General features: G+C 32.0%; 1 protein-coding gene across 1 annotated transcript; it reads right to left on the reverse strand.

Moving 5' to 3' along the window:
• Nucleotides 1–4,952: 4,952 nt before the first annotated feature.
• Nucleotides 4,953–6,500, reverse strand: LOC122597781 (protein C2-DOMAIN ABA-RELATED 10-like). The gene is made up of 3 exons (XM_043770349.1): nucleotides 6,231–6,500; nucleotides 5,935–6,030; nucleotides 4,953–5,357 (listed from the first exon to the last, which is right to left on the reverse strand). The coding sequence occupies exons 1-3, from the start codon at nucleotides 6,345–6,347 to the stop codon at nucleotides 5,058–5,060; spliced, it is 513 nt and encodes a 170-aa protein (XP_043626284.1). The 5' UTR covers nucleotides 6,348–6,500; the 3' UTR covers nucleotides 4,953–5,057.
• Nucleotides 6,501–17,316: the final 10,816 nt, after the last annotated feature.

Genomic DNA, 17,316 nt, shown 5'->3' on the forward strand with positions numbered 1-17,316 from the left:
CACTAAAAAGCAATTTATACGGATAATAACTGAATTACTCCACTAAAAAGCAATTATATCTCAGATTACTTTGTTGATGTAATCTTTTCAATCTTAACTCAGACCATACTATTTGAGTATGATTTTGAAACTTTATATATGATCTAAATAAATATTTGGAAAGTTGTATCAAAAGATTAATTTGAAGTATATACTTTAGATACCATCAATATAAATAAGAAAAAGTGAAGGTGATGTTGTTATACATCTAACTTGGGTGAAATTCTTCTTACATATATATACTAATTTTTTAATATTTAATATATAATGAATAAATAATTGACCCCATGTATTTTATGGTTTAAAAAATTAATATGTAAGAAGAATTTCATCCAATTTGGATGCATAACAACACCACATTCACTTCCCCATATAATTTACTCTATATTAAATTATGTGTTAACTAATATCATAACCAGTGTTTGTATATCATCGATGTAATATACCGTCGATTCTAAAATGTGTTTTTGGTGTTATATTTCTAGAATTTGAATGTTTGTATATTATAGTTTGTATTGTACTTGGATGTCTAGCAACTTGCTAAAGTTTTCTATACTACTATATAAAAATTATAACCCAATGTTGAAACGTTTACATTTTTGGGACATGCGAAATTAGCATTTTATCCTTAATGAATTAACTTACACAATCATTATTACATTATTTTTTAAAAGATATACACCAATCTTTTAAATCAAATATCTTTATATCAAATACCTACACCACTTGATGCATCTGTCGCCACTAACTGTCACTGTTATCGCCACCACATTGCGCGGGTATCATGCTCGTTATTATTAATAATACTAGTCCTAATACACGCACGATGTACGATAGCTGTATAGATTGTATCATAAATAAATTCAAATATGTCTTATACATGATTTGTGAGGATGAAATAACTTGTAAGCATGATGGATGACGACAAATAACTTTGTGATTTCGGATCTTAAACTTAAATTTTGGTGTCTTTGTGTTAATAACTTATTTATACTCCTTTATAAAGATTATTCACCCCTCTAAAAATAAAAAGTGTTACACAATAGTTACTACGAAATTGCCTTAATAAACACCCCCTATGGAAAGGTTATTAGAGATTACCAAATTTGTCTTTAATGGATTAATTAATTTACTCTAAACATTTATCTTGCTAATTTACATTTTAAGTCCTTATTTTATAAAATACTTCCACCATTATCTTTACAACAACTTACAACACTCAACACCAATTGTTATCACCACCCGACACCAATACCACTAAACCGTTGTCGGTGTTACCATCGCCGCATTACGCAGATATCATGCTCGTTATTATAAGTAGTAATATAAGTAGTAGGAGTTGAAAAATTGAGAAAGAAAAATAGACAATTTTATTATTGAAAAAATGATTAATGTGTTTTGTATCTATTAGCCAAGAGTTAGAGTTTAATTTCAAGTCTAATAAAAAACTTGAATATATATATAATTAAAAAAGTTAATTTTATAAATTAAATAAATTAAAATAAAACATTGTCGATCTAAAATTACGTCACATGTCGTTTCAAAAATACCTTAATCATGTTTTAGTGTCGTTTCAAAAATACCTTAATTATGTTTTAGCTTATTGATAAAATCTCTCATTTACCGTTGAGAAAGAATATATCACAAATTCACAATCAATATTTTGATGGAGAATAAGACTAGACAATAGACATTAAATTATTACAAAATCCTTTGGCGTCATTTTAAATCATTTGTTTGTATGCACGAGTCAAAATTGATTTCCCATAAATAAATAAAGGTCAATAAAATTTCAAAAATTACAAAGAACAAAAAAAAGTTACAACATTATTATCCGATTACACTAATCTTAAAGCTATGAATGGTCTCTACCACGTACGCGTTCCATAAAACTATACACTAATTTATCAAATACGATGAAGTCTTCAATCTCAATTCCGTTGAATACTGAATCACATAGCTTGAGCAGCCCTTGATCATGTTTGAAGACGTCAATGAAAAATTCAAAATTTATAAGTTCCTATCAACCAATTGTATTTTTTTGTAGTTTTGACTTAACTAAATACTACTCAATTAAAAAATTCTGAAAATATAATTATTACATATGCTTAACACCCCCAAAGCTATATTCAATATTATTAAATACGATGAAATTTTCAATTGAAATTACCTTTGCATACTGAATCATGTATAGCAGCCCTTGTTCTTTAAATATGTCAATGAAAATACACATGCATGGTCCTATCAACTGATCATATCTTCTAACCAATTAATCGTTGTCGCTTTGACTCAACTAAGAATGATACTTTCAATTTTTTTATTCAAGAATCATATATATATTTACTACTATATAAAAAATTATTCATTTTTTTGTTTTTTATAAATAGTTACATAAAAGTTCATTTGTAAATGATTTAATGAACCCTCTCTTTTGGACACAGTTATATAAAATTACTCAATTTATCGAACAAATTTACACCATTAACTCTTATTTTAATATTTTACACCATAAACTTTTAATATTTTACACCATAAACTTTTATCTGTTAACACGGTTGGCATGCAGATCCATTTATCATTATCAAATTTAGTAACTAAGTCTAAAACAATAATGGAGTTGAATATTTCTATATATATATATATAAAGGCTGACATTTCCTATATACATTCACATTTAAATTAATTAGCGTGTTCTACAGCAAATTAATTAACATAGTGATCAGAGATGGCTGTATCTGGAAAGATGATGATGTACGTGAATATCAATTCAGGTGGAGATGTGTTACATGATATCGTTAGGTACAGACCAAATGACATTGCATCTATGTTGCCTGATAAGGTTCGTAGCTGTGTTCTGCTTGATGGTGAATGGGGCGCGGTTGGATCCATCATTTCTTGGAACTTTATATATGGTACTAGATATTTGTATTAAGTGTAACTATTAACCCTTATTAAATTTCATTTGTGTTAATAATTGTTTCAAGAATTGCTTTTATAAAGAGTTAAAAACCATAACCCATTAGACTTTATTCTAGTATTATCAACTTTATGTTTATATGTTTAATTTTGTGACCGAACCAATCGACCCGGCCAACCTAGCTCTTTGAACTTTTTTCCTACTCAACTAATTAAGTTATCAAACATGCACAATGTATCAACTACCCATATGAAGTGCTAGGCCAGTGTATCCAACTATAGTCCCAAAATCTACGGTAGTTGATCCGATACGTACTTGTATATGACCAACAAATTTGATCAAGTCTGGTATTATGTTCTAAACGTAATGTACAGTAGTTGTCTAGTAATTAATTAAGAATGAAATGTTAGTTTCGTGTATGTATTGATATGAACTTGTTGAGATTAAGTACAACTTCCATAAGATCTTGAAACTTTAATACACTTAATTGTGACTTCAATTAGATGTCGAACGTTTTATTTATTTATTATTTAATAAGTTAAAAGTTTTTAAATTTTAAAAAACTAAAAAAAAAAAAAATCAAAACCAGCAAACCAAATGCCTTAGATTGGATCGGTTTTCGGTTCAAAACCTAAAAAACCAAAACATTCGGTTTGGGTTTGGGTTTGGGTTTAACGTCAAAACTGACTCAATCTCACCCATAGCTTATGTACATTAATAATAATTGGGGAACTCGTGACTCGGGATCGGATCGGCGAGAAAGGGAATCAGAATTTTTGAAAGCTCGGTATTAGATCGAGAAGAAATCGGATTGGGTTTTAGTATATAAAATAATAACTTATGAAATTATATGTAAAAAAAAAAAATCAAACTTAAACATAAATGTTTAGAAACATTAACTTAATGCTTCAGAGTTCAAACAATTAACATAAACATAAATCGGTTTAGGATTATTTTAAAAAGTTGACCAAAATTGACCCGAGTTTTGACTCGAGTCAATTGATTTTTGACCGAGTCGGCGAGTTTTACCAATGTTGACCCGATTTTAAGTTGTTGACCGATTTTTAATCTGATCTACTCCGACTCGTCTCCTGAAGCTGCAGATTCTGATTTTTGGGCCGGTTCGACCGATTTTTACAACCATAACATGTCCTTACAATGAATTCAAAACTAACACATTGCCCCTTAATCCTTTGTTTTCATGCAAGCCCTTGTATCTTTATAATATACTAATAAATGATTTATATAATGACATAGATATTGATTAATAAGAAGAAATGATAAGGGACAAATTAACGACCCATAAGTAGTGTTGGATTAACTTAAATCCCTTGGTGCATAATTGTTATAGTATTTTGTATACTACATCATCCATCTTAATATATGTATACTCTGTATTTCTTTTGCTTGAAAAAAGATGGAAAAGGGGAAGTTATTAAGCAGCAAATTGAAGAAGTAAATGAGGCAAACCACAAGATAGTGTTCAAGGTACTTGAAGCAAGACTAGTGGATAAGATATACAAGTCCTTCAAGATCACATTTCATGTTGACCAAAAGGGTGACAAAAAGTTGGGTGCTGTGGCCTTTGAATTTGAGAAGGGGAATTCAAAGATCCCCTATCCAACTGCTTTCATGGACTATCTATGTGATGTTTTCGGCCGCATAGATGACTATAACAGTAACAAATAAATATATATTTGGTTCTATGCTTTTTATTTCAGTTTTCAAAGTGTGCTGTTTGAAACCCTACCATAACTCATGGTATCTTGGGTTGCCATGTATTGTAAATTTGTAGTTCGTGTGTTAGTTATAAACTTTGTTGCTTTTTGGTGAAAAAATTAGTACTCGGTAATAAATTGTGTACATGTATGCTTTCTTCTATTTAATCCTGTTGTTTTTTATGTTTGCATCTTGAAGTTTTTAAAAGTATTTTTCTTTTGTTAGTTACACTAAAAAAATGTAAGCATCAAACGGGAACAAAAAGAGCATGTAGTAGTACTCGAGAACTACAATACCTTTAACTCAATCTAATATTTTCACAATCTATAAAACTATATGTTCCGTGCTCGGTGCCATAATAAGACCTCCAAGGTCTCGGGGATCAGAGGATTAAATGGTGATTTTCGACTGGAGTGATCTCAATTTGCACCTCAATTTGACCGGTTTCTACGTTTCTCAACTGCAGAAGCATATCTTGTGTGATGGCGTCCTTTTTCCAAATGATATCACTCTCCTCTACTAAGTGGTTATGGTCATTAGGTTGAACGGTTTCAAGTTTGGTACCATCAGGGAGGTCGTGAAAGTCTGAGCCCATTCGTAAACACTCGATGTATGGATTTACGTCCACATTTGCTACCCCCATGTTATCGTCTTCGCTAAATGTGTCTCTATCATATACCGTCTGAAAGATAATTAGCAGCATATGTATATTCAGTTATAACTTATAAGTATGGATGTTAGTACATAACAGTATTCTACATCAAGTCTTGTGCAGACAATCAATTTGCTTACAAGTGGCTGAAACTACAAAAATTCAAAAAGATCGATAACTTTATATTATTTAAAAATTAATTATCAAAAATTTGTTAAAAGATTGAAACAAAATATGCAATGAGCCAATTACAAGTAGTTATAAAAGTACACAATGCCTTGGCCTAGGCCAAACTTTTCCAAAATAAAGCCCAGATTGGATATACGGCGCATTGGTCGGAAATATCAAATTTTAGACATGTTTATAACTTTTAAAAACGGGCTAGATTTTGGGCCTTTTGGGCCAGGCTCGGACTAAACCCATTCGTGCTAACCACAGTGTCTTCTGAAGCCTTGGCCCTTGGGTGTTATTCATTCTTCTAAAAGGTGTTTTAACCTTATTAAAAGTGATCGATTCTAATCACGATTGAAATACATATTTGATGGTAGACTCGTATCTCATAAATATATACGTTTGAAACATGAACTCGAAATGAGTAATTACTTACAAGTTTGATTGGAACTTTGGGATCCTTTATGGTCATTGTCAAAACATCATGCCACTCCGGGTTGCAATTGTCCCTCACCGCCTTAGTCTTTGTTTTCTGCATTAGACACGAATCTTTCTTTTAAGTTTTGACTAATGAAGGAAAACATTTCCCATAAAAACACCTAAAAGCCTCTAATTAATTATGGTTATTTCATTCCTACGCATAATTTTAATATCTAAAAGGTATTATTTATTTTGTTAAAAAATATATATGATTAAAGAGCTCTTACAAGAACAAAATGAAAGATGATCAACCTGATGATCCAAGGTTGCAACTACATAAGGATCGCTTGTTCCACGAGTCCTATCACGAACCGCAAGATTCGTCCCCTTCTTTATACTTAGCTTCAAAATTCCAATAACTCCTTCCATTTTATGTTATGCAATTTTGTTCTTTATTATCTTAAATTTGTTGATCCAAAATGGTACACGGTTGGATGGTTTCTAGCTTTATTCTTTGTTGATAACATAAAAGAGAGGCTGGCATAAAATGGTTGATGGATAAATAATAAAGACCTTGTCAAACCCCTTATTCCATCCTTTGTATGTGAGGTTGAAAACTACTCGTATTTTCTACTACAGGCCAGTTTTGAGTAAAATATATATGTCCATACTAAATTTTGGAAACAAATAACATACTACTTTTAGAATGCAATTATAATATATGTTTATATACAATGGTTTAATTCGTATTAAGCCAGAGACTCCCCTTCTCCATCCGAGCATAGTGCCCACGAATTGAAACAGCTAAAAGGTGAGGACAATATAAAAAAAAGGCGGTGGTGGAGATTGAGGGAGGCGATGGAGAACGAGGGCGGAGACGGAGGGTGATAAAAGGTCGATAAGAGCGTGTAATGATTAGAGAGAATGGGGGAAATGAGAGTATATAAGGGTTTTATTTATAAGTGGAGTATTTTGAAAAGAAAAAATATGCTAAATTTTTAGTCCTCTTTATAAGGGAAGGGTGGAGTATAAAGGATATTATGGGAATATTGAAAAAAGTGCTTAATCTCTAAAAATAAAAAAATCAATATGCTTTATAAAGTAATATAGATATATATAGAAGTATAGATATAGATAGATAATCTGAACATGAAAAACCCCCAATCAAGTATTCGACATCACATCATATCAGTCGAAAAAGTGTTAATTCTAGTTCCAATTTCAAAATTATATTTATGTATAAAATAAACAAAAAGATGGTATTTCCTGTAAAGCAGGTAAAAAAACTTGAATGAAGATCCTACCAAGTTGATAATAACTTGAGGGTAAAGTTAAAGTGATCTTAACCTTTAAGTTAAAATCAAGGATTAAGATTTAAATATCATTAAATATTTAATTTTAATCCTTAATTTTAATTGAAAGGTATAAAATCGTCTCAACTTTACCCCTTAAGTTGGATAACTTGAGGAGATCTTCCAAAAAACTTCTCCACAAACAACTTTTCCTTTTATATGTATCATGGTTTTTATGTCAAAAATGAAGTCATTGTTATATATTCAAATAATTAAAATGGTCTTGCAACAGGCATTTCCATGCATCAACATTGGTATCTAACTGGGACCTAGATTACATAAATAGAATTAATAGTAATTACTTGTCAAATGACTATTGATAAATATATTTAATCATATATCGGAATATTTGTTAAGAATAATACAGTGAGCAAATAGAATAACGTTGACGAATGTTCTCTTTCTAGCTATTTTACTTGTGAATGCTTCGAAATGAATAAGAGATTCAATGTATATTAATTTACAACCTTCAAAATTGGAATAACTTGATTTGAATGATTTGCCAAATGTATTTTTACTTCCTTCAATTATGGAATAACTTGGTTTGAATGATTGCCATTCAAATTACTAACACATATTGTTTTTATTTCGCTTTTTATAATATCAATCAAAGAGGAAAAATCAACAGATCTGGCAGTAGTACGTAGTTTAGTATAATACCAGATTAATTTTAGTCACTCGACGCTGCATCTACCACCAACAGTCGCCCTTATCACCAAACCGAACCGTCACGATCATGACCGCTGACATATTATGTGGGTACCGTGCTAATATAGTCAAATTCAAATAGAACGTGCATCATGACCGTATATCAAACTTGACCCAGCTATCTCTTTCATAGTCCCAAGAGTCAAGTTATATATACATAAAAAATAAAAGCGTTTAGATAATGTATGAGTATTATTGAGATTTAAGTCTAGCGGTAATCTATATGTTCTTATGAATTAACCAATGGTAAATCACACAATTTTTCAAACATTATATAAGAATAAGGTCGCGTTTGGTTCACAGAATTTGATGAAATCTGATGTAATTGGAATTGAATTTCATTCCTTAGTGTGTTTGGTTGGTTAAAGATGGAGGAATCACATTCCATTGGAATGTTAACATTCCCTCATTTGATGGAATCTCCATTCCTTGAGGGTGGGGGAAGGAATCTCATTCCGTTCCTCACTTGAATCTTCAAAAAATCAAAAACATTCCGTCAAATTCCATTCCTTCATATTCCAATTCCTTTGAAAGATTCCATTCCTTCCAAAAACATTCTGCGAACCAAACACGCCCTAAGAGAAGTGGAGGCATTCCCTCCAAGTTGGGAATGCCCCTCCACCACTCAGATATCGACATGTGGCACTTTATAATGATTGGAGACATTCCCTTAATTTTGGGGCATTCCCTATTTTTTTTAATTTTTTTTTATAAACTTTTTTTGAAATAATGAAATTAAATATAAAAATAAATACAGAATTTGAATATTAACGGATATATTGAATAGTAACGGCTACTTTTCAAATTCTTAGTTTTCATCTATAAATACCACATCATCATCTCATTCTCAAAACACGACTAAAAATTTCAAAAAATTCAAAAACACACACAGAGGAGATGAACTTTGGGCGAGGAAGAGCACGAAATGAAGCAACCCGTTCTATCGGACAACCGCAACCCACACGAGGCAGAGCACGAGGAGAGCACGAGGCGGAGCAACTCATGCCCCTGTTCAGTCACCCATTCCACCACCTGTTTAACCCCGAGGTGAACCTGAAGGACTGCATCCTCGTCGTCTGGAGTTCAGGATGACGGCGCAGTTTTCAACCCGCGTAAACCTGCAATCAACAGACGACTTCACTGATGAAGAATTGAACGTGGTATGGGTTTCTACCATGGCTCAAATCGAAAGCGGACAACTTAGGCCATGCATTCCAGGTCAGAACCGCATTCACAATGACGGGAGGCCCGAAGGATACGAGACTGATCCTGGTGAAGAGTACGTGAACGATTTTCAATCGGAAGAAGAAGATCACTACGAGTACCAGCGCCGTAATGACGGTGACAGTGACATTTCCTCGACCGATTCCCTTTTATGGCTGGCGTTACCCGCCACTCTCTCATAGTGTTTAATTTGTATTTAATGTATTTATGTTAAATAATGTTTTAATTTCGTGTGTTGTGTTTTTAAAATAAATGTAATGTTTGGTTTTTAAAATAAATGTAATGTTTGGTTTTTAAAATAAATGTAATGTTTTAATTTTTTTGGTGTTTAATTGGTGACATACTTAATCAAATAAAAACAAATAAAACATTAAACACACATTTATTTTATTTTAAACATGCATGAAACACACATTTAAACATAATAAAACATACATTTATTTTAAAGACACATAAAACATAGATAGATATGAAACTAAGACATCTTCGATAAAATCACATCATAAATCTTGCACTAGCTCTTAGCAAATGCCACTCCGGGAGGTAGAGAAAATCAGGATACGTCATACGATACTCCTCTAAAGCAATTTCGGCACGCCTCGGGTTTTCCTCATTGTGTAGACGAGCGTAGATGTGCTCGAACTCGTGAATAGAGCGGCGCATCTTCCGCCATTTTCCTTGAACACTCTCAAGGCTCCTTTGCTCGCCTTGATGATTTTGGAGATTAATAAAGACTTCTCTTACACGGCTCCAAAATGTTCTTTGTTGTTGGAATGCCTCTACATTTGGATCTTCGGCTACGTCAAGCCAAGCTCTCGCTAAATTCATAGTCTCTTCGGGTGTCCAAGGTGTAGCCATTTGTTGTTTAAGTTTGTATAAAATTAAGAGAAGAATGGAGAAAATAAGAAGAAAAGAAAGAAGAAATGGAAGAAGATGTATAAAAATGATGAAATGGTAGTGTTTAATATATATAGGGGTTATTTTTAATGATTTTAAAGAAAAAAGTTGAAAAGGTAAAAAACGAAAAAGACAAAACATGGAACCTACAATCAGACACGTTACATTTCAGCATGGGCACGCTTTTTAACAAGCCGGAACGCCCCCCGGGACCGAGCTCCGGCGTTCCGGGGGCGTTCCCCGGCGTTCCAGGTGAGAAAAAAAGAGAGGTAACGGGCTATTTCGGGTAGTCTAAAGGCACCCAAGGGGGAAGTCAATTAACTCATTGTTAGAAAAATAAATTGACTCAAAAAAAGCACTACATGGATTGATTGGTAAATTGTTATATATTTAAACGTCAATTTTATTGGGTTGAGAAGGGGATCGCCACAATCAAGAAGCAAGCTAAAAACTGTTGTTTAGATGACTTTATATTATGGAAGAACTCAGAAAAAAAAGTAATTATTAGAGTGTGGATAAAATCTTACTTTCTAAAAAGAAAAAATTAACTCACACATATTTTATCCAAATTATGAAAATGTCTAGAACTAGCTTTTTAAGTGGATTACACTTATTTAAGAAAATCAACTTTTAAGCTTAGAAGGCACCTAATGCTCTCTTGGTTCATCAATGGTGAGTTCGTGATAGTATGAATATCGGAGTGCAGACCGTTAGATGTAACTCATAGTGACATTCGTATTGGGTTGTTTTTAGTTTGGAATACGGAGGCTAAGTGAATATAATTTTTTCTCCTTTTAATATTATTGTATCTACCTATATCTATAATATTATATAAAAATTATAAACACACGTTGAAAATTTAGAAAATATATAACAGACGAATTGACCAAACTACCCTTAATGAATTAATCACTACTTACCCTTAATAAAAAAAATTACACCATTAGTAGTCATTTATACTATAAAATATATCTCTACTACCCTTTTATATTATAAAACATTTTTACATTAATTACATACACCATTTGACGTTGTCACCCTCATCACCATCTGTCGCCGACATCACACCACCATCATCATCACCGACATGCCGCACTGCGCGGGTACCATGCTCATACTACTATATAAAAATTATACCCCCATGATGAAAAGTTAAGATTTTTTAGACATACGAAATTACCATTTTACCCTTAATGAATTAATTTACACAATTATTTCATTATCCTTTAAGAGGTATCAATTACTCTTTTAAATCAAATATCTTTATATCAAATACCTACACCACTTGACGCATCTGCCGCCATCAACGGTCACCACCGCTATCACCATCCTTCAATGTCACGCATTTACCACACCGATCCCTCATATTTAATACCTTTAACAAACAACTACCATTTATCACAAACATTTATTTTTCCCTAACCATCTTTTATCGCCAGCAAACTATAACCATCGCGACTCGTAGCAACCAACAACGAGTCGATGATATCATCAGCATCGTGTTTAAGTACTCCCCCACAAACTCATCATCCGCACCTCATCCTCCATCCTCCAACACCTCATCATTGTTAATCTCACATTATGCACCATTCCAAACCTCATACTCGTCATACCAATCGGACTACACAATTTCAACTTTATTTACTAATTTAAACATCTCTACCTAATATATCCTTAAATCTAAACCACTCATTTTCCTCGCTCTTCTCAAATCTTAACCACTCATTTTTTACTCTCTCCTCCATAAATCTATTTATTCCTCTAATTAATTCAAAATCTTTTATCTCAAAAACCGTATACCGATAAATTATAAAAATTGTATGGGTGTTCTTAAAATTTCGTGCTTTTTCATTAAAGGGTTCATTCGATATACTTTCGATGAATTTTTAAATACGAGGGCGAGGCCCGTACAACTAAGGCATTTGGCTATCAAATTCTATGACTTATCACCTCCTATAACCTTTCACCCCACCATCTCACCGACACAATACGCGGGCACTGATGTGACTAATTTGTACCCATTACCCACATCATTATTGGCCATTTATTTATATGTTTTAAGTCGTTTTCGTGTGCATTTGGCGCGTTTATGGTGTTTGTTAGTGGTTTCAGGCTCTAAACAGGTTACGCGTTCATTTGGTGCATTTTTTAAAGACTTATTGGCCTAGAGGTGATCTATGATGTCGAGAGTTGATTCGAGTAGGAAAGAAGTTGAATTTGAAGTTAAAAAGTTGAAAACGAAGAAACCGGTTTATATATGTGTTGACTGCGACGCAGTGGAGGTGCACATTTGCCCACTGCGCCGCAGTGGTTGTTCAAGCACAAGTAACTTTTGTCCAGTGATTTTAGGCTGCGACGCAGTGGGTGTCACCGAGTACCACTGCGCCGCAGTGATCAAGGAAGTGAACAGGAGCAAGTCAAAGTGTTTGACTGTGCCGCAGTGGGCCGTGCAACAATGCCACTGCGCCGCAGTCACCCTGATTGAAGACGTGCAATTCAAACAGAGATATTTGGCTGTGACGCAGTGGAGGGCATTACATGACCACTGCGCCGCAGTGGGAGGCTGGTCAACAAAAGTCAACGGCCGACTTAAAGCCTTATTTTTCAAGGGGTATAAATATAAACCCTAGGCACGAATTTCAAGGCATTCAAACTCTTTCTAGGAGCTGCTCTATCAGGATGCTTCCTTCTCCAATCAAGTGTTTCACTTAGGCGGACTCATCGAAGATATTACGGGCACCCATCTAGATCGTATCTACATTATTGTCTTGCAATTTATTTTCTTCAAACAATTGGTACTTCATGTTTCTTTTCCATTTCATTGATTATTGTGAATTGATCATGAGTGGCTAACTGTTTAATCATCCACCTTGATGAAGCGAGACGGATAATGTGATTGCTATATTTTAATTCAAAAGGGTTGTTTAATTATCGTTGTTCCGTGATCTTGATGATTTTAATTCTTTTCATTTAATTAATTTCGATATTGGTTGCATATGATTCTTCGTTGGTGGTACCAGTTGAATGTGTATGTGATTTTAAAACGGTTACTTGTCTATAAGTAATTATCACTAGTTCATGGTATGATAGTGAATATCATTTTAAGAAAAGATTAAATTTGTCAACGTGATTGATATCGGTTGGTGGTACCACGTTATTGTCACATAGGTTCAATTGATAATTTGATAAGTCAATAAAAACTGATTGTTAGGAGAATTGTCTTGGTCTTGGTGGTACCGACTTGGGTAATTCAACTAGTAGTTAGGTGATTCGATAATTTGTTCACGGTCGGTGGTACCACGTGAGTAGTATAATCTTGTCACGACTATCTTTTAAACTCTAGAGAATTTGTTACTCATCAAATGCAATCACATTTGAAGTCAAGGTGGATGACTTTTAATTATATTGTCTGAACTTGTCTTTTAAATTTATGCAATCATTTTGCAAATCTATTTATTTAACTATCAAAGGGGAATTTCGAAGCAACACCTGTTTTCCAAACCATTTAACAAGCAACTAATCATTTCACAGTCCCTGAGAACGAACTCAGACTTACCTCTTAACTATATTACAAACGATCGGGTCCACTGCCCGTGAGTGCGTAGTAGTGAGTTCTTTGGTAGTTTTAGTTTATAAATTTAAAGCTCGATTTTGCACATCAGGCACTATGCTCGTATATAATAAATATATACATAGTGTTGACAATAATCAAGGGCGGTACTAAAGGGGGGACAAATGTCCCCCTCAAAATTTAAATTTTGTCATGTTTTTTTAAATTTTTATAGATTTTTTTTAAAAAAAATTTAGATTTTTAACATTTTACCCCTTTTTAAAAAAAAAATTTCACAGATTCTTTAATTTTGCCCTATCTGAAATTTTTTCCTGGTACCGGCTCTGACAATAATTAAACTAATTATAACCATTCTTAAGATAAAATTAAAAAAAATACAAAATTATATACTAAGTCATGTAAAGTAAAAGTAAAGTAACTCCTAATACCGTTTTTCACGAGTTTTGGGTCCCAATACTAAGTCATGTAACTCATCCTTTAATAAATAATAAACTATAATATACATGATGAACAAGACGAAAAATTTTACTCTCTAGTAAACAATTACCTTTTCTTTCAATTGTTTAAATTAGACTATTCACATTAACATAGTTTTATATTAATAACATAAATGTCCTTCAGTTTTATATTTTACACCTTCTCTTTTAATTTTTCACATTACTCATTTAATTGAAACTTCACAATTCTAACATTTTGTTTGATGTTATCATATTTATTTAATATTCTAACTATCTATTTTTTGTAAAAGGTAAAACAAGTAAATAATGAAAAGTTATTTACTTAATTTTGTTTAAAAATTTACTTTCAAAAATTAAATGATCGTAAACGAAATACTTTTTCTAGTTTTTTATTTTTAATTTTAAATCACAACTAACTAACTTAAAATTTAGTTTATTAATTATTTTAAGTTTTAAATATGACACGCGGGACATAATCTAGTTGGTATATAAGCGGTAAGGGTGCAGTCGACAAGTAACATTGACATAATGACAAAGTAAAATTGCCAAAAATCGGCTAGTCGGTTCCATTATAACCTTTTTATTGGCTCTTTTTAGCAAGTAACATTGACTCTTTTTGGCAAGTAACATCAACTCTTTTTGGCCAATTATAGTGAATGTTGGGATCTTATTTGTTATCCTTTTTTTAAGTTCTCAAAACTAGCATCGGCTCCATTTAGCAAGAATTCGCACACCCTTACAAATTGACAAGATTGGGTAAGAATTGCCAAGTTTTTGGCTAGACACGTGGCAAACTCTTATATTAATTAAAAAAACAAGCCAAAACTTATCAATTGCTAAATTATAGCGCTACACCGTTGCCTCTAATTAAGTCAAAACCTTATTTACAACAATAAAGAGTTGTCATGTTAAAATAAAAAGTCAAACCGTATAATACACAATAATACATAATTAATGCTAAAATAAAAACGGAAGAAAAATACATGACAAAAGTAATATTTCATTATACCTAATTAATGCATACATAATTTTTGTTGAAAAAAATGATATTAGTAATAAAGGAATTAAAATTTCTCTTTTGTATATATTAAAACTAGATTGGTGCTCGCACAATGCAGCGAGGGTAACTGCGACGATGATGGTGTGGTTATTAACGTAAAAGTAAGTTCATTGCGATCAGAGATGTGATGATTTGTTGCGTGGGATATGAAAGGAGGGAAGAGGGGGACAGATTTTGAGTTAGGGTTTGTGTTATTGTTTCTGCGTGAGGAAGAGATAGATGTTGAATTTTTTTAAAGACATTTTAGTCACAGTCTACAAAATAGATTTTAATGATGTATTAAGATGAAGGGTAAATTTGTCATTTTAAGTTCTTAAAATTAAGAAAGGGAGGGGGGGAAAGTTTGTTTTATAAAGGAATATAGATAGAAGAAAAAAAAAAAGTGAAAATTTTCAAGTATATGATTTTGTCATTTTCTTTTCTATTTTTAACGGTAGTTTTAGGTCTAGCAATATTTTTTCGATAGACCCAATTTCAATTTTTAAAAACAATCATGTTTGGGAAAATTCCTATCTTAAATAACATAACCGTTAATGAAAACATTATTCAACTAAGAAAAAACATGTATAATAAAATATATAATTCTATAATATTTTGTAGAATATACATCATAACATGTCTATAATTCTAATACTTCGTAATAAAGTATTGGAATAAATATCCTGAAATATAACAAACTTTGAAAGAATGTCTAAAGTGTGAAATAATTAATGTTGTGCTCATTGTATGTAATCATCTTTAAATTATGTGTATTGTATGTAAAAATGCATACGTGGCAACCATATATAGCTGCCACTTGTTATTTTTTAATTGGTCGTAGACATTTTCTTACATACAATACACATAATTTAGAGATGATTACATACAATGAACACAACTTTAGTTATTTCACACTATAGACATTCGCCTAAAGTTTGTTACATTTCAGGATACTAATCCCTAAATTATTTCTATTTCATCGTCTTCCCAGCTTTAGTCTCTTTAAAATTTTACTAACTGATAATCTTAATGAAGCTAGCTTAACTGACAGATGCATCCCTAGTTTTTCTCACAAGTCTTGGGTTCGACTCTCAGGAGTGACAAGTCTGTAGGTTTTTTCCTTGAATTACCTGTAACGGCTTATGGTCTATATCTCGTAGTCTAAAATACGTGTAGCGATTCACTATTATATGGTGAGGTGTTCTCTGATGTCAAATACCGACTAACTGTTCAAAAAAAAACTAGTCTACTAAAAATATATTTAATGAAACATTTATTTCTTAATTATAAAATGACTACACTGTCATTTAACATCACTAACCAATACTACTCGCCGCTACTACACAACCGTTACCATTACTATTGTTGCAGCACTGTGGGGAACTAAATCTAATATTTTTGAACACATCTTTTTTTATCTCTTGATTGAGGTTTCCTATAAATTGAAAATGTGTCACCTCTTACGAATATATATATAGATGTTTTATGATGACTTACTAATTTGTAATAATAAACCAAGGGTTTAGTTATTTAAGTAAATTAAATAGGATAAGATATTGATCTTTAAATCATGATGATATTAATGCAGTAAGATTCACAAAGTATAAATATATATTGATTCACGATGATTTTCATGATATATAATGATTTTCAATTAAAAAAAACTTATTATTTTATTTGTTTTACTTTAATACCTGTTTTATTTTAACTAGAACAATAAAACAAATTTAACTTTTTATTAATTTGACTTTACATTGTTTGAAATTTGGGATGTCCAAATGTCCAATCAGGATTAACAGTGTATTGTGTAGTTATTTTAAGAGTGGAAAGGAGAAGAGAGAAATAGAAGTTTTCCTTCCTCATCACTTAAAAAATGAGGGGAATACTTTTGCGACAAAAAACAACTAAATTTTTCTTTCTAATCCTTTTCACTCATTCCCTATCCACACTTAAAAAAAAAAATTAAGAATGCATTTTATATATTTCCCCTCTTCTCTCCTTTCCACATTTAAATAAACTAAACAATACATGGTAAATCTTGGAAGGACGTCTAGTGTTTGCATGAAAGTCTTAAGGTTTTATCTTAAGCGTTTGAGTTAGTCTAGGAATAAGAATATAAGTACAATAGTTTGTTGTTGTAAAAAATATA

This window comes from Erigeron canadensis, chromosome 4 (genome assembly GCF_010389155.1).
Source record: "Erigeron canadensis isolate Cc75 chromosome 4, C_canadensis_v1, whole genome shotgun sequence".
NCBI lineage: Eukaryota > Viridiplantae > Streptophyta > Magnoliopsida > Asterales > Asteraceae > Erigeron > Erigeron canadensis.

Bases quoted from the DNA above. Each gene is read 5' to 3' on its own strand.
- LOC122597781 (XM_043770349.1), bottom strand. From the start codon at position 6,347: ATGGAAGGAGTTATTGGAATTTTGAAGCTAAGTATAAAGAAGGGGACG. The intron at 6,031-6,230 runs GTTGATCATCTT...TGTCTAATGCAG, and splicing joins TTGCAACCTTGGATCATCAG to AAAACAAAGACTAAGGCGGT. The intron at 5,358-5,934 runs GTAAGTAATTAC...ATTATCTTTCAG, and splicing joins CCAAAGTTCCAATCAAACTT to ACGGTATATGATAGAGACAC.